We start from the raw sequence: 17,026 nt of genomic DNA on the forward strand, positions 1-17,026 counted from the left end.
TTAATTTCCTTGAAGAGAATTTTAACTGATAACAAGCATTATATAAAATAAAGTTCACTTTATATCAATCAAGACATTTACAATTGGCCATCAAACATGACCATATTGATCGAACATCATGTTAAAACATTCTAATCACAATGAATTGCTTATTATGCTGCATTGTGACAATGGAATTACCAGTTCACAAGTCAAAAAGAGTATATATAAAGTCAAATTCTTGAAATTAAATCTACTCCATGTTGACAACATTCACCCTCTGTATTTACTGAAAACTAACAATTATCTATATTAAGCAAATCACCATATTATGATTTTGAATCATGTTTTAGTAATAATATCATTAGTGATCTTGTTTCGATGAAAGCATCCATCATTGTGTTTTAGTAATAATATCCTTTGTGATCCTGTTTCAATGAAAACATCCATCATTGATTCCAAAGCTACTCCTGATACCACCGAGTTGCTCTCCTCGCCTCCTATTAAGGACTAAATGGGTGTAATTCTAACTTGTGAAGTAATAGGTTTCTAGATATATCGATACCACATATCATTCTCCTTAAAGCTATAATCTCTTAAACTGTCCCTAATTAACAAGTCACATTTATCACTGTACTCCATATTTTTGTGCTATAATACCGTCTATTTTACGTTTAATGTTGGCATTTACATTGTGAAGTTCACTTTGTTTCCTGGCTGCCATCTGAAGGTATAAAACAAATTTACATTACAAGAACATAACTCTATTGTATTGATTAATAGTGTAGTCTGGAACAACTAAATTGAGATAGCTCGCATATTTTTCTCTTCTAACAAAAGAAAATGATGACAGTTAGAATCAGCTTTAAAGAATTTTCTTGACACGTCCATTCAAATGATATACTAAATTTAAGACTGGGTTCATGACCTCATTTGTGGAACCAGGACTAGCCATTGTTGCATTGGGAAGGGTAGAAATGTGACAAACAGTTAATTTCAACAAACAAACTGAACAAATTTGAATGATTTACAAAAAACAACTCCTTTTTTAAGCTCGGACACATAATTTTTCTAAAAGTCAATCTAAGTAGTAATCATTAATTTTCTTTTGTTAGAATATATGAATCATCTCTTTTAAGAAGTTGAAAGACTGTTATCCCTTCAGAGAGTTGACAATTAAATGCGTCGGAGAAGAAGTGATTTCAATCTGTCATCACTATATTCTAATGGAAATCTTCATCTAAACGCTTTAATTTCAATTTTTAATTTACCTCAATTTTCCACAACAAATCAACATCCCATTTCTGACTGATCAGACTGGTCACATGACCCGAGTTGGGAGCACCAACTCTTCCAACACGCCCCACTCGGTGTATATAATCCGACATAAATAACGGAAAATCAAAGTTAATTATATGCTCCACCTAAAAATATATTTTAAAATTACATGTAACAAAGAATCTATTTCCTCGAAATCAGTAGGAAAGACATTTTTAAAATAGAATGCAATGAAATGACACTATGAGTACAGGTCTTGTCTATAGCCTTAAGAAGAGATATTTTAATCTACATGTATGTGTAAGTACGTGTATGTGTCTTAGTATATACTGTCCTACAAAGGCAACTCCAGATCCATTCACTTGATTTCATATTTGTTGTTTATTTCTTGTCCGCAGATTTATCATTGGTTTTGTCTGCATGTAGTGAAGTCCTCCTGCACTTACTATTATTACTGCGATGTGATTTAAAGGGCAAATAGATGACATGATTTCTTTGAAACCATAAATTCATATTTTAACTAATTTTAATTTAAATAACAATAAATAGAAACTTGTCTAACATCCTGTATTCTAGGCAATGAAATGACAAATGAATACATTTTACAACTGCACTAATCATGAATATTATTATGTCCTATATTAAGCAAACCTACCCTTGTTGTATCAAGACCTCTAGAAGCGATATCAGTAGCTACCATTACATCATATTTACCCTCTTGAAACTGTATAAAACGTCCCTGTCTTTGCTGCAATATATTATCAATATTATAGACATTACCTCATAATAGCATATAAATATAGATTGCCAGGAAACGAAACATATACCCAGAGCAGCCAAGTTGTCCGAGCAGTCCACAAACTGAAGTAATTATCTGGGGGTTCACATTGAAGAATGCTATGGAAAAGTGAATCATTGGGTTGTATTCCCATTTACATTGTAACTGAAATTATAAGCATAAGAGAGAAAGATTGGATTTAATGTTCACAAACTAGGTTATTTGGGACTAACATCTTTAGTTCAATAAATTGCTTGTACGATGGGGTTTTCACCAGTCGGACGAAACTGGAGAACCTAGGAAATACCCATAAGGTTAGACAAACAACACTACTCCTTGTCACATACAAGCATGGGACAGGAACCACACTTGATTCAATGCCAGACCTTAAGATATAAAGCCAGTGCATTAAACCACTCAACCAGCCCACTCAAATTGTTTCTGTTAAAGCTTGTAAATTGTTTTCAGTTTGTAGTAGAATTGCAAAATGAAACAAAATAAAGAATTCTATCAACTTTGATGGCAGTGGGCATACCACGTCTATGTTGTAAAAATTACATAGTAGTTTTACCCTTTCTTGTAAAGCTCCAGACAGCATAATATTGTCAATGTTATTTTCTAATAAAGTTTGATTCAACCAAAAAACTGTTTCACTTTTATTACAAAACACTAGAGTTGGTTTCTGTTTAGTTTTTAATAACTTGATCATTTGTTCTGAAAATTAAAATTATAAAACAGATTAATATTTTGTAAATTATTGCAATTTTAATAATTATCTCTGGTCTGCACCAGAATAGAACACAAAAAGAGGGTGGTGAGAGATTGGTGACGATAGGGTAAAACCTAGCAAATCATGCAGACTATGATTTACATGCATTCCATCAAAATGCTGTTTTTGACAGTGCTATGTTTGTTTAATCCTGCTAAGTCAGGTTTTGTTTGAGAAAACATCTGGGTGATTGCACGGATTTTCGTACTATAGTACAACCTGTGGTCATGACCAGCCATACTATACGATAGAGCACAGTTGAGATAGTTCAGACTGTCGTCGCAACCACAGTCTACATCCGAAGGTCGCCCCAGTATGGAGAATACATAGAAACTTTTAAAATTAAACAAGGGTTTATACAATATACATGTATATGATTAAATTAAATTTAATCTTATTTAATCTTACTCATAATGTTTTGTATTAGTTTATCATATCAAAGGAATACCTGCTTTATCTGCATTGCTAACTCTAATAAATTTTTGAGGAACGTGTGGCATCAGTCGATGTAAACCTGCTGTTGTTACTCTAGCCATTTTATCTACCTGTAAATATTCGTTACTACTCATGAATAGGCTAAGCATGAATTAAACTGACATACGAACCAGTTTAAAGGTCATAATCAATATCCTGAATAAGGCCTATATTTTACTACCATGAGTTCATAAATGTTATTTACAAGTCATCCAGTGATGTATATATTAATTAAGACCACTAAAAAATGCACCACAATAGTCTTAAAAGAATATAGTTAATGATATTCAAAAGGTCACCTATTTCTGGAATTTTTACATGGTGGACAATATAATATGAATTGATTATAGTTTCAAGACATTTCAATTGTTGTAAATACTTACTGGTATTAAATTTCCTATGATATCTTGTAGACCTTTAGCTAATGTAGCACTAACTAATATAAACTGTACACCTTTATTAACAATAACATCTTCATCTCTAACACTAGCTCCACTCGATGCCTACAAAAGAAACAATATGCATTCTCTGCTTAGTGCAAGACACCACTTCTGTTAGAGATGAAATCAAATTATATAATAATAGAGATGCTTTATCATAAAAGGGGCTTTATCATATAATATATACCATCACACATAACCATCAGTTTTATATTACATTATTAATTTCTGACCTCAAATTTTAAAAGTCCACATCTCCAGATGCTGATGTTTTGCTAGACTATGAAATATTAGCCAAACAATAGAACTATTCATCTGTTTAATTTTTGCTTTTTGTATGAATACATTTTTCTCAATTGCTTGACTTGATTATCTAGTCCATACAATTTTATACATTCTAAAAGCTTGGGTGGTACATAGTTTCCTATACATATTGAATATCTCCAGTCTATGTCAGAGGTTTGAGATTAAATCATGAAACTGTCTTTCAAGTCATACATCCACAGATGCTATTAATATAAATATTAAATTACATCACTTAAGTGGATTTTTTTTATCTCAATAGCCAAAGCTGCAATCAAATTTTACAAGTAACACATTGTTCTCTTGAAATTAGAATTGATTCTTATAGATATGTACCTGTAACTTTCGTATGATATAATTAACAGAACCACTAAAACTATCATCTAACAGTGTATCAGCTTCATCAAATATAATATGCTGTAAATTACTTCCTTTTATATGACCTGAAACAGACAATAAATCGTATTGCAACATATATTGCGAAATCTGGTTTCAGAGCAAAATACAGCCAAATTATCATAAAGTCTTGAATAGCAATGGGCACAGTAAGCTGGTGCCCATATCTACCAATACAGACTTATCATTATGTAGCCCTGTCACCCAGTCATCAAACAATACTTCAATTTTCTGGTCTCATTTTATTATTAGAGTAGCCAAAAATAAAAATGGACACAAATTTACAAATTATCAAATAGTAACTTAGTTACCTGCTGTTAGGAATTTTGCTAGAACACCTGGTGTTGAGATTAATATATCCATACTTCTAGATATAGGCCACGCTAATTTACCCTATAAAATATAAATTCATATTAAAATTGTTCAAAACATTTCTCAATACAGAATTTACCTTAGAAAGCAATGCATGTATGTGACCTATATGCCACACATTCTGTGGCAAATGTTGTCGGGCCCAGATTATACCTATAAAAGTAGAAATGATTGATATAACCAGCTACATAAAGGGTATAATGAATAAAGACGTTGGAGGTTTTGTCATATATGTGAGTGTATACATTGTATGTTTATATAGTAAACCATGCTTACCAATGATGACAGATAAATCATTTCTTACCTGGGTACCACGCCCACCAAACTCCATGTGATATCTAACATCAGTATAATTTGACAATGATTCTATCACACTCTGTAAATATTACAATGTTATAAATCATGATTTTCTAAAACTAATGTCAGAAGATTGGTGTAGGAATTCAAAATAAAGCTTCAATGTGCCCGATTCTGTGTTTAAAGAGAAGCTTTATTAAAGATACTTTCCCACGTACAAACTGTGTGATCTGATGATATATTTGAACTAAAACCATATTCAAACTATCAAAAATCGCTTCAAATCCCTCTCAAAACTTTGTTTTTAGGGGAAAACACCTCAATATATAAATAAACTGTTGTTAGATGCTATGTCTGTCACCTCAATTCATTGAGAAAGGGTCCATTTTTTCAGAATGTATTTATCATTACTTACTGTCCATTATCATACATATTGAGGCCTAAGTAAATTCTTAATTATTTTCTCTCAACTTCTTTTTCCGCAGTTTAATTGCAGAGTCTTTTGTACCTTGACACCCCTCAATGTTCCCAAAACCACCTAACCATTTGATCAAGAAATAACAACCGCTCCCTCACTCAAGCTAGCACACAATAAGCTGGCAGACAATAGTCGGGTTGCCAGTTAGTGATACTCTGACATTTTTACCCAGTGCTTGCCCCATGTTTTTTTTTTTTCGGGTAATCCAGTATTTTTCTAGTAAGATTGGGTATCTATACTTTCTATATAATAATATACCAAATTTCCCGTATTTTTATTGGAAATAACCACCTGATAAATACTTTCAGGACAATGTATCTTTAAATTCCATTTCGGCGGATAAAAACAACAATAAAATACTTACACCTATCTGTTCTGTCAGTTCATGTGAAGGTGTTAATATAATTGCATATGGAGAATTCCGGGGATTTTCTCTCCCAAACCGTTTTATTTGTTGTTCAATACGTTCTATTATTGGAACCAAATATGCTAACGTTTTACCACTACCTAGAAAAAATACAATTTTACTTTATACTACAAACTTTAAAGATATAATGAATAAAATCATTTAGCTTTTTATTTTTGAAATCTACTCGATTGCAGTGAACTGTGTTACACAGTGCCATGTTTTTTCTTGGTAGCTATATGAACTCATAATCATCTTTACAACAATACTAAGTAACCATATATGGTTGCTAATTTTCTATACAGACCAACAGTCAAACTGACAGCAACAATTTGCATCCATATTTTGTTCAAATAATAACTATAAACTAACCTGTTTCTGCAGCCATAATCAGTTGCTGACCATTTAATATTTTACTGATAGATTCTGACTACAGAGTAAAAATATACAATTACAGGTATACTACATACAAATTACAGCCATACTACTAAGTCAAATTTGTTTCCATGCAAACACCAAAATTTGTAATTAGCAATAGATGCAACTACAATAATAGCTTGTTTTGTGTACAAAGTTTCATAAAGTTATCTAGAATGGTTTAAGAGACACACCCTGGAAACAAAACTTAACTTCATTCAATGCAGGATAGAAAATTTGGAGATCACTTATGACAACATGGACTTCAAAATGCAACCAGCTGTCTTTAATCTGCTATATACTATGTAAGAACTTTAGCTGATTTGTAAGACCTTCATTATCTAGTATTAAAAGACGTTCAACTGTACACAACCTGAACTGCAAATAGTGTACACAGGATCTTGATTTTTCGACCCATCCAAATGCCAAGATACTGTTCCTTAATGCCCTACATATACCGGAAATGGGAAACCAGATTGGAAAGTGAGCTAGAACCTTATTCACTGATGAGTTCCTACCTGAACTGTGGTCATGTTAATAAAACCCAATTCTTTCAATCCTTCAACTAATCTACTGTTTACATTCTGATCAGAGAATTTTTCTCTTTTATCTTCCCCCAATACAGCTGGGTTCTAGAAATATACAGATACACTATAATATTAATATAAACAACACTATTAGACAATTATTGTATGCCCAGTGGTACTACTACACATAAGTGATATCATGGTCCATGACTGAAATATATCTGACTAGATTTTCTTAATAGGGTCTCAGCCCTGGATTTAACTTTTTGAAATAAGGTTAGGTTTTGCAATGCCTGAATAGAAATCAGGCACATAAATTAGTCAGCAATTACTTTACCTTCCAATTATTTCTTACGGTTGCTCTATATAACAAGCGGTTGCCATACAAGATACACTCACATTTTGCAAGAGATGGACAGAGAACAAGCTAAATAAACAGATTTTTCGTACAATCAAGGACCATAATCAAGAGTGTTACAGTGTTACAATCCGATAAGTGTCAATATCGATAGGAACCAAGATCTTTGGGATATAATCATGTTCTAAGTTTCGTCAAAATCGGATAAAAATTGTGACCTTTAGATTGACCACAAGCTAAAAACACGATTTTCGTATAATCAGGGGCCATTATTCACAAAGTTACGGTCCGATATGTGACAATATTGAAAGGAACCGAGATCTTTGTGGTATGAACATACATGTCAAATTGTGATCTCTAGAGAAGCCAAAAGCGTAAAACATGATTTTTCGTACAATCAGAGACCATAATGCAGAAATTTACACTCTGAATTGCGCCAATATCGACAGAAACCAAGATCTGTGGGTTATAAACCTATATTTGAAGTTTCGTCAAAACTGGATAAAAATTGTGACCTGTAGAGGGTCTGTCACCAAAATGTGAACAGCGAAGCGACGACATAATACATCCACATGAAAATATGCTTATAAAAATTCATTATTTCAAGTGTAAAGAATGTTATACCAACCTTGCTATATGAAACCAGTGTAAAATAATCACCAACAGATTTACTATGCTTCCAGCCATGAGAGGCTAGATTTCTATCATTTTCATCTTGAAATTTTTCACCTTTATGACAATTGTATTCACTTCTTTTACATGATATAACCATTGTTTGCGATCTACGTCCCATTCTACGTGATTTTTCCTCACGTTCTCTTATGCCACTTTTATGTCTATCCAATTTTTTTATCATTTTTTGTGGCATGGTTATAACTGGTAAAGGTTCACTTGATATACTCTAAAATAAAAATAGTTTAATTAAGAAAAGAAATTGTTCATAGAATACTACAGTATAAAGAAAAATCTTTCAGTCCCATATCTTATATAATAGATCAGATTTTATTTAGGCCAATTCTGTAAAGATTGCTTAGTCAATTTTGTGCAAAATGACAAGACCTCTTGATTTGGGTTAAAAGAAATTGTTGAATTAACTAAATTTGCAGAGTTCATTTATTTTCTGAAGAGGATATTTGTGTACATTAAAACTTCTAGGACGGCAGCTATAGCCAATGTAGTGATGTAACTATTTTTTTTCTCCAGTTTATCCAGAAGAAGTTTAACTCCTTTAAGCCTTTCAGTTCAAGTTCAGAAACTACATGTATATTATCTCTAAACAATATCAATTTGTCTCAATTTGTACTGGTTAGTGTCTATTACAGTGGTGTGCTACCTGATCTATATATATTATGTCTTCTTGTTCATTTGATCACAATGTGTAGTTCCTATTCAGTATTCAGTTGATTTTAAAACTCGTGGTAAAGGGGGTCATGTCCATTTGATAATTTGCTGAAGTTCTAGACATTCAAATTTATTACAAAAAATATTTGTTTAATTGTTTAACCCATCAATGACTGTATGCATACCATTGTTTTTCCAATAATCATTGCTCTTTGTTCCAAACATTTTGTCAAAATAGTCTTGGACAATTTCCACATCTTTCCAGACTATTAACATATATTTCTGAAAATAAAAAGTAATCAATCAGCCCAAAAAATATGTATTTATTGCCTTCTATAGAGTAAAATGGAAATGCTAGGTATCCTACATTAATAGAAGCCCAATATATAGTCATTCAGATGGGACAAAAAAAAACCTAAGGTCCCATGCATGTAAAGAACCCTTGATATTCAGGTGGAATTTGAAACAGGAATAGGTAACACTGCAGTCCGGACAAATTCCCTTCATAGCACACTGTATGGCATATTCCTGTTTTTTATTAGCCCGTCGTCATGCAGATACGTTGAACAATAAACCCTGAAATTTTTGTGTGCTGTTTTAAGAATAAGAACAAGCATTTTAGTACTGCACTCTTTTATACTTCTTGGCCATTGTAAATAGGGGGATACTGTATATTCTGGAATTTATTTCCTTGATTGTCGCTTAACTTGTCGCCGAGGTGAGCACATTACACCGACGAAGCAACGACTTGGGCGATCATATCAAACATGTTTGAAATTGGCTACTTTGCCAGGATGGTCACTGTCAACGAAAAATCGCTAGCGACCGAGTGCGCACACTAGGCGAGTTTTCGAATATTCATCGTCAGAGACTGAAATCGCCAATGTCGTCGTGTAGTGTGCGTCAGGCTTCAGTATACGCATATCGAAATACAATAACAAATGAAGAAATAAATAAAAATGTGTTGTTTTATTCAAACTACAGTTTGTTTTGGGTACCGGTAATTAAAGTTGTTTTGGGTATAAAATTAAAATCTATGTACCGCATAAGCCATAACAGTATTCTGTTCCTACTTCACTTGCATGTAAAGGAGCTAAATCGCTAACATTTGGGACCTAGAAATTGACAAAAGTGGGTCGCAACCCATATAATACTGTAATATGAATGTATATTAACTGATTTACATTCAATGGTTTCGGTTTTTACTCCAGTTTCAAATCAGTTATGTTCGGCGAAATAAGCCAGCAGTCTCAAGCGAGTGCAAATTTCAAGCGTCTGGTTATTCCAGTCTACATACACCGTTTGATTTGGTGCAAAGTGTTTAGCCTCGTCCCTCGAGTCTCTTGATACAACTGGGGCTGAAGCGCAAAATAAACATTTTACCTTTGGTACACGAATCATGTACCAATGGTAAAATGTTTATTTTGTCTTAAATATTGGATATCAAAAGCCCATCTTTTCCCGGTAAGATCACAACATGAATGTTGATTTAATTTGACAAATAAATCGGGTTTTCAATGTTGAAGATTTTGGATGACAGACTTAGCTACTTTAAATTCGAGGTAGCTAATACAATATAGAGTCTATAGTTGATCGGTGTGACTAGAATTAAAATTTGCCTTATTTGTTTAAATACAAAGATCTATAACTATCTCTTCATATTTTCCTTATATTTCGACTTTTCATGTTTTGTTTACATCTCACACGTGCTTCCGGTTGTTTTGTGTTGAAATTTGTAATCACAAACGTACCGTAACGAAATAAAAAACAATATTACCTTTATACAAACATATAATAGAAAGAGATCGTATATATTCTAAAATATATGGTCTAAAATATATGGTCTAATATTTAAGTTTTTATTATGAGAAATTGACCAAGGTTCCAAAATTCGTTTCGGAATTTCAATGCTAATAGTAACCGGAAGTAATATGGCTGACTAATGTAGGAAATATTTTTGTGAGGTGAACAAAATAATTAAAAATGGTTTTAGAGAGAGAAATAGTGGAAGGAATACGTTCTGCTTTTGCTCCAAATATCAGGAAATTTGTAGAGACTCTTGTTGTGGAAGGAAAATTTGGAATTTGTAAAGGAGAAGTGCGTGTTTTGGACCCGAAGACAGGGTAAATCTTATTTTTTATATAAAAATTTCTTAATAAATTAAAATTAGATGTATGTTGCATTGACGGCTATTATCTTGCTTCATAATGGTATCAATATTGATAATTTTAAAAATAGAATAATCATGGTTAGATGTAGTACAGCTCTGAACGGAAGTTCTCATTACTGTACGTATAGGTTCAGAGCTGAACTATGTAGCTTAGACAGGGAACAAAATAACTGTCGATAATTGGTTAGCAGTGCGAAACAGTTTTAATAAATTTTTGCTAATCAGATCAATTTTTGAGGTGCAGTTACGGTCATTTGAGGTGCGGTTACATGTACTCAATATTAATTATTGTAACAGTTTACTTTTTATTTGCCTTGATAGTCAATTTACATTACGGTAGCATATACATGTATATGGTTATTAAATTTTGGTGGTTATTGTCACTTTGGAAAATATTATTTTTTTTTGTATTCATATTTTGTGCATAACTTACAAGTTACGGATCTCGCACCGCATGAATTGTATTGTGGATGATATTTTCAACACCATTTTCAAATCCCTATTGCAGACGAAATATTTGATGTTGTCCACCTTGGTTACATAGCTGTCATGCGTGTAAAATCACACATAATTAATTAGAAATACATGTAAAAAAGCCCTATTCATTCATCCTGTCCTGAACATTCACAATAGTATTTAATTATGTTTTATTGTGCAGAAATTCCCATGAATACGACTCTTACGAGACCGACATAAGCGTAGCTCCCGACTAATTACGTAATATATGTCAAACTTAGAACATTGTTTTGATCATTGTAAAATTTATTTAACATCAAAAATCATGAATATTACAACCAGACTAAGCATTAGAAAGAAGAGTGGAGACATGCAGCATGTAGTAGTCACGTTTTCCAGACGCATAACAAATATTTCCATGCATTTATTATGTCTGGATTAGCGCAACCGATTTGAGACCATGTCCTGAAATCAAAGTTGTGTTGCTAAATGTAGAATAAAAAGGAGAGGTTCACGTTTTAGAGTACGGTAACCATGAAAGGATTTCTTATTGCCAATTGAATTTTGAGGCACTAATTGTTGAAATAAACGGCACTACACTGTATATCTGATAAAAATGATTCACAACTTTATAGATTCCAAACTAAAATTTTGCTAATCAATTTTTCCATTGACACACAGTAACGTCGGAAATGGATCGCAAAGTGTGATGCAAACCCGGTTATTTTGTTCCCTGAGGTTAGACGGTAAAGGAATGGCCATAAGATCATTCAATAGTTCGAAATAATCTGTCAAAAAACAAAGGCCAGTCAGTAAAATTTTAGTACTATTACTAGAATTTTGGAGAGCAAATACATGTAAGTTGAATTTAATTAACATTACAGATGTCTGTCAATAGCTGATGATCCAAAATGTGATCGGTTTAGATTGGTAATACCATATGCTGGCGATTCAATCACATGTAAGTAACCTAACTTGATACATTATGCTACCAGTTTATAAATATTAAAATTTTAAAAATATCTTAAGATGCCTACATGTATCATACTGATAAAATATTTCAGTCTGGTTACCTCCCGTAAGACTGCTTGAGGTATTATTTTTTATTTGTGTATATCTCACCCCAGGCAGGTCCGCTACCCTCCACATGTAGTAATATTTGATGTGTGTCAATGTCTGTATATTTCAGGGGAGGTAATTTTTGATTGCACTCATCCTTCTAACCCTCCAGATTTTATATTTGGTGTTGATGATGAAGGATTTTATCCCAATATAGAAGATATACAGGTAAATATCTTTTCAATACAAGTATTACTACTAAGAATGCTATTTCGCGGCACATGCATGACAGGTCCTACACAAGTTAGCAAACGTCCGATTGGGAATATGCCCATTCGAACATCAAGATATTGTGAATTATATTTGAAATTTCAAAAAATATTTACTGTAATGAGGGTATAACTATTACTAATCTCGATTGTCATTGATAATACTTTATGGCATCTTCAGTGGGTTCAATTATGAATTTATGGTTTAGGTGTTATTCTGCAAAACAAACTACATGTACATGTAATTTCAGAGGTTTAATTGGCTAGGTTTATCTTTCAGAGTTTGGTGATGTGGAACCCACAGGATTCTAGAGGTTTGATTTATGTGATACAAGAATTATTGCAGCACTATCGTCAGTTTCAAATTTCTTTATTAGAGGGAACAAGACTGCAGTTTGAATATTCACATTTAATAGAACATACACAAAGTAAGGCAGATGATATCGAACTAGTGGTTTTTAGGAATGAGGTAAATCTGATTTGTTGTATGCCTAAAGTTATGTCGGTAATCGTACGCCATTTTATATTTCTGGATAACAAAAAGTATTCAATTATTAACTGTTTATTTTTGTACAAACTATGTATTCATTTGTTTCGATAACTGTCATATTTGATTGAAAATATGTTTATTTTAGGGAAGAATTGGTCCAGTAAATATCCTAATTAAATTAGACCTGGATTTAAGTAAAATTCCACCAATATTGACAAAAGTGAGTACACTTAGTTTAATAAAACCCAATCTGAATATCACACATGCATTGCTAAAGCTAGGAATGATATTTCTAGTCAAAAGGTTGTTCAGTAATAAATAGTAATTATATTACATAGAATTGTGTTCTATGTATCACTAAATGCCTTGGAAACACCATATAAAGTAGCTGAAAACAGGCAGCTGATTTTAACAGCATACCATACATATCATAGGTATAAATGTGTATCATTACTGCTTAAAGTATGGTACATTAACAAACTATTTGTGGACTTATTATATGCATACTTTATATTATGTATATTGTAGGATTTTGTTGGTAGTAATTCATCTGTTTTGTTAGTAAGTTATGTATCAGCTGATGGCTACAGAGTTTCACCACAATTATTTCTCTCACCTGCAGTAGAATTGTAAGTTGAAGATTTTATCTAATTTCACAAGTTATATAGCAAGTTTACCTTTTTCTCAAAAAGTCAATTCATACCTTTAGATTCTGCTAATAATGAGATATACAAGTAAATAATGTATAATTTGGGATAAATTTGAAAGATTTATGAAATAGGGAGTTTTAATTCTACTAACTTACGGTACAAAATTCATGAAAGAACAAATTTAATCTACCCCTTTTTATATCAATCGAAACAAAATAAATGTCAGAATCATACTGTGTAAAAATCTGAGAATCACTATTTATCAAAATTATACATTTTTAACATTTTAATTTTGATAATCCTGTTGTTTTTAATTCTGTTTCTAGGGCTTTAGGTGGTTCATCTCATCTTAGAATCCCGTCTTTTCCTTCTGGCGAAACATTATTTGATTATGTTCCCAATGTTTATCAACTCCTGAAAAATAAGGTAACGGATTTGCACTATTCAATCTGATTGTTTCACATGATGAAATTTATAATTTGCAATCAAATTTCAATATCAAGTATATCATGTCACATAAATAACATAGAAAACCTGAACCTGGCATGTGTAGTATTTTTGTTGATAATTTTTTTCAATCATTTTACACATTAAGGTACATATTATTTTTGTACACTGGATATAAAGTCCTACTTTATTCTACCAAAGTCTGTCTTCATATGTCTACTATCCACCTGCATCATTTTATGATCGAGTAGTTAAGGCTACACAAATTTATTATGTCCAATCTCTTTGACTCATTCAAGGAAGTTTGCTGATACCCATGTATTCTTATTGAAAATTATGCCTGTTTCAGGTTAAGCATGTTATTGATGGCTTTGAGAAAAGAGAAGAATATGTAGCAGCTTTCCTCGCCCATTATGGAAGGTAATAAAAAAAGTTTTTTTATAATATTAATATATGAATGGTTTGAAATGGACATAAAGACAACTTTATAACAAATAACTCACATAGTATCTTCTCTATACTGAACACAGATTATAATGAAGATGTTTATATAAAGTTTTACAAAAACAAATTATGCATAAACTGACCACATTACTACTTTTATGTTTTTCAGGTCAATATTAGAATATGATAAAGAATCATTTTCAATGATGTCATTTTTATTTGAGTGGAATGATTTTTATTTTATTTTTAGAAGTAAGATTTGGTTTCTTAGATTAGCTTAGACAGAAAAACTTAATTTATGTAAAATATATTATATATTTAAGACTAAATTTTGATGTAATTATTGAGGTTCATATCATTTTTTAGATATCCACATTTTAATATGTTCATATATTGCTGTCATCCTTTTCTGTCTATCATCGGTAAATTCCTTGTGGTTGCTCGGATGACCTATATGTTAGGTATATGTTTCTGTGCTTGGCAAAGCTGTATTCATTGCTGGTTGATAGAGAATAGTTGCTATATTATAGTACATGTATATCAGAAGTAAATAGACTTACTGTACACAGTCATGATTTTAGTTTAAGTAAGATCACATGAAAATTTTGATTGTCTTACATTCTAGCACAGAAAGGAATATATGTGCATGTTATTGTCTGCTTGTATTTCTTAGGCAAATTTATATTCCGATTAGTATATCGAATTTTTACTTCCAGCTGAACTACCATTATATTTTCCACAAGAACAACCAACATTTTTTCTTCAATCTATATACCATGAGAGTAAAGGTCGACCTTACACAGAAGTATTTAAAGATTATCCCTACAGTCCAAGATGGAGTGGCAATGAAATGGCTGAAAGAGCCAGGTAAATCTTTAAAAAAGTAAAAGTAGAGGGCATATTATATACTAAACTATAATCAGTCAAATATCTCTATGACAACCTGTTAGGCGGTTGATCTGTCAATCTGTCACAATTCTATAGGACATCAGTTCTCAGTGAGTAAAGCCTTATTCTATATTCATGCCAAACTTGGGAACATTTATGGGAACAACTGATCGAGGTACTAAAATGTAATATATCCATGAGTTGTGCTGATCAGCATGAGATGTTTATATGTATTGCACTCTTGACTGATCCCTTCAAATAAAATAAAATGTGAAAACCAGTCCATCATCTGGGCACTTAACAAGCTGTTGAACTGTGTAGTAATAAAATATTACAGATAGACTATGTTTATGCAAGATTATATGTATTATTTTGTGGATTTATGGAGGTTTATACCCAAATATATGCTTTCTGGTTTACATGGCTGTTTGTTTATTTCAGGTTATTTATTTTAGATAAAATTGGCACATTTCAAAAGTCATCTGTTTTAGCTTGATGTTAACTTGATGAAGATGATATGTTGAGATCATTTTAACTGAAGACATCTATAGATACTGGAGAAGTTGTTTAATAAAGTTGTGTAGCCTTTATGTCAGCTATTACATAAAGTTCACTGACAAAAATATCAAAGATATTTAAATGAAAAATAAATACATTGTTCTTTTTGTTTTATAAGTGCTGTAAGCTGTAACATATACACGACTCTTTACTGTTTAGTCAGAGCCCAATAAGATTGTGTAATTACAGAAATTGTATGGATATTTAATTTAAAGTTAATTAAAAGCTTACCTGTAACTAGTTAACAACCATGGTGCCAAGTGTACATCAAAAATTTAATAGAAGTAAATTGGTGTATATATTCATATTTACTATGTTAACCGTTGATTGCCGTGTACCTGAATGTTTGGTGATCTATACACTGGGTTCCCGGTATGAAGACTAGGTAAACAAGTGATGATTGCAGCCATGGAAAAGGTCATTATTTATTTGGTTTTTCGTCAATATTTCATTTTGTGGTACCCACTTTTGTTGCTGGGATATCTAACTTCTGAAGGTAAACAAGGGATGACAGTAGTCGGAAAGGACAGACCTGTCGCACTGTGGGCGGTTAAGCAATATCCTACTGTACATAATAATTATTTTTATGTAATTTTTAACCAAACAAAATTATGATTTCCATTCAATAATAGTGGATAAACCTTACAAATTATCAACGGAATACTGTTACATCTTTGGGGACATATTTACATTAAAGCACATTATTACATTAAATCATATTCACTGGGCAATTGCATTTATTAATATTCTTTGCTAGAAATTATTACATAAAACAAAATATATTAATTCAAAGAGAATTAATGCACGCAAGCACGCACATTGATTTTTTTTGTGCCAATATTTCAAATGGAAAAATAATACTTCATGAATATTATCTCATTGAGAAATGCTGTCCTTTTTTGTTATGAATAGGTTATTGTGATTTATGTGAATTTGTTTATATTTTATTGTAAATAAATATGTAAATAACAAGGACAAGTCA

The 17,026-nt window shown here is 31.9% G+C and overlaps 2 protein-coding genes across 2 annotated transcripts; one reads left to right on the forward strand and one right to left on the reverse strand.

The window, feature by feature from the left end:
- Positions 1-81: 81 nt before the first annotated feature.
- LOC126822769 (probable ATP-dependent RNA helicase DDX28) lies at positions 82-8,948 on the reverse strand. The gene is made up of 14 exons (XM_050551813.2): positions 8,799-8,948; positions 7,901-8,173; positions 6,906-7,019; positions 6,343-6,400; positions 5,929-6,071; positions 5,094-5,165; positions 4,729-4,810; positions 4,358-4,464; positions 3,662-3,781; positions 3,253-3,349; positions 2,607-2,749; positions 1,913-2,005; positions 1,251-1,403; positions 82-703 (listed from the first exon to the last, which is right to left on the reverse strand). Exons 1-14 carry the CDS (start codon positions 8,868-8,870, stop codon positions 608-610), a joined length of 1,623 nt encoding a protein of 540 aa, XP_050407770.1. The 5' UTR covers positions 8,871-8,948; the 3' UTR covers positions 82-607.
- Positions 8,949-10,540: 1,592 nt separating this feature from the next.
- Positions 10,541-17,026, forward strand: LOC126822766 (BRISC and BRCA1-A complex member 2). Its single transcript, XM_050551808.2, has 11 exons — positions 10,541-10,736; positions 12,124-12,200; positions 12,429-12,526; positions 12,848-13,036; positions 13,203-13,277; positions 13,586-13,686; positions 14,034-14,133; positions 14,504-14,574; positions 14,768-14,850; positions 15,315-15,465; positions 15,928-17,026. The coding sequence occupies exons 1-11, from the start codon at positions 10,597-10,599 to the stop codon at positions 15,980-15,982; spliced, it is 1,140 nt and encodes a 379-aa protein (XP_050407765.1). The 5' UTR covers positions 10,541-10,596; the 3' UTR covers positions 15,983-17,026.

This window comes from Patella vulgata, chromosome 5 (genome assembly GCF_932274485.2).
Source record: "Patella vulgata chromosome 5, xgPatVulg1.2, whole genome shotgun sequence".
NCBI lineage: Eukaryota > Metazoa > Mollusca > Gastropoda > Patellidae > Patella > Patella vulgata.

Coding starts and splice junctions, on each gene's coding strand:
- LOC126822769 (XM_050551813.2), bottom strand. CDS start 8,870: ATGTGGAAATTGTCCAAGACTATTTTGACAAAATGTTTGGAACAAAGA. Junction 3,350..3,661: donor TCATAGGAAATTTAATACCA/GTAAGTATTTAC, acceptor GAATATTTACAG/GTAGATAAAATGGCTAGAGT. Junction 2,006..2,606: donor CTGGAGCTTTACAAGAAAGG/GTAAAACTACTA, acceptor AATATATTGCAG/CAAAGACAGGGACGTTTTAT.
- LOC126822766 (XM_050551808.2), top strand. CDS start 10,597: ATGGTTTTAGAGAGAGAAATAGTGGAAGGAATACGTTCTGCTTTTGCT. Junction 14,134..14,503: donor ATCAACTCCTGAAAAATAAG/GTAACGGATTTG, acceptor TGCCTGTTTCAG/GTTAAGCATGTTATTGATGG. Junction 14,575..14,767: donor TTCCTCGCCCATTATGGAAG/GTAATAAAAAAA, acceptor TATGTTTTTCAG/GTCAATATTAGAATATGATA.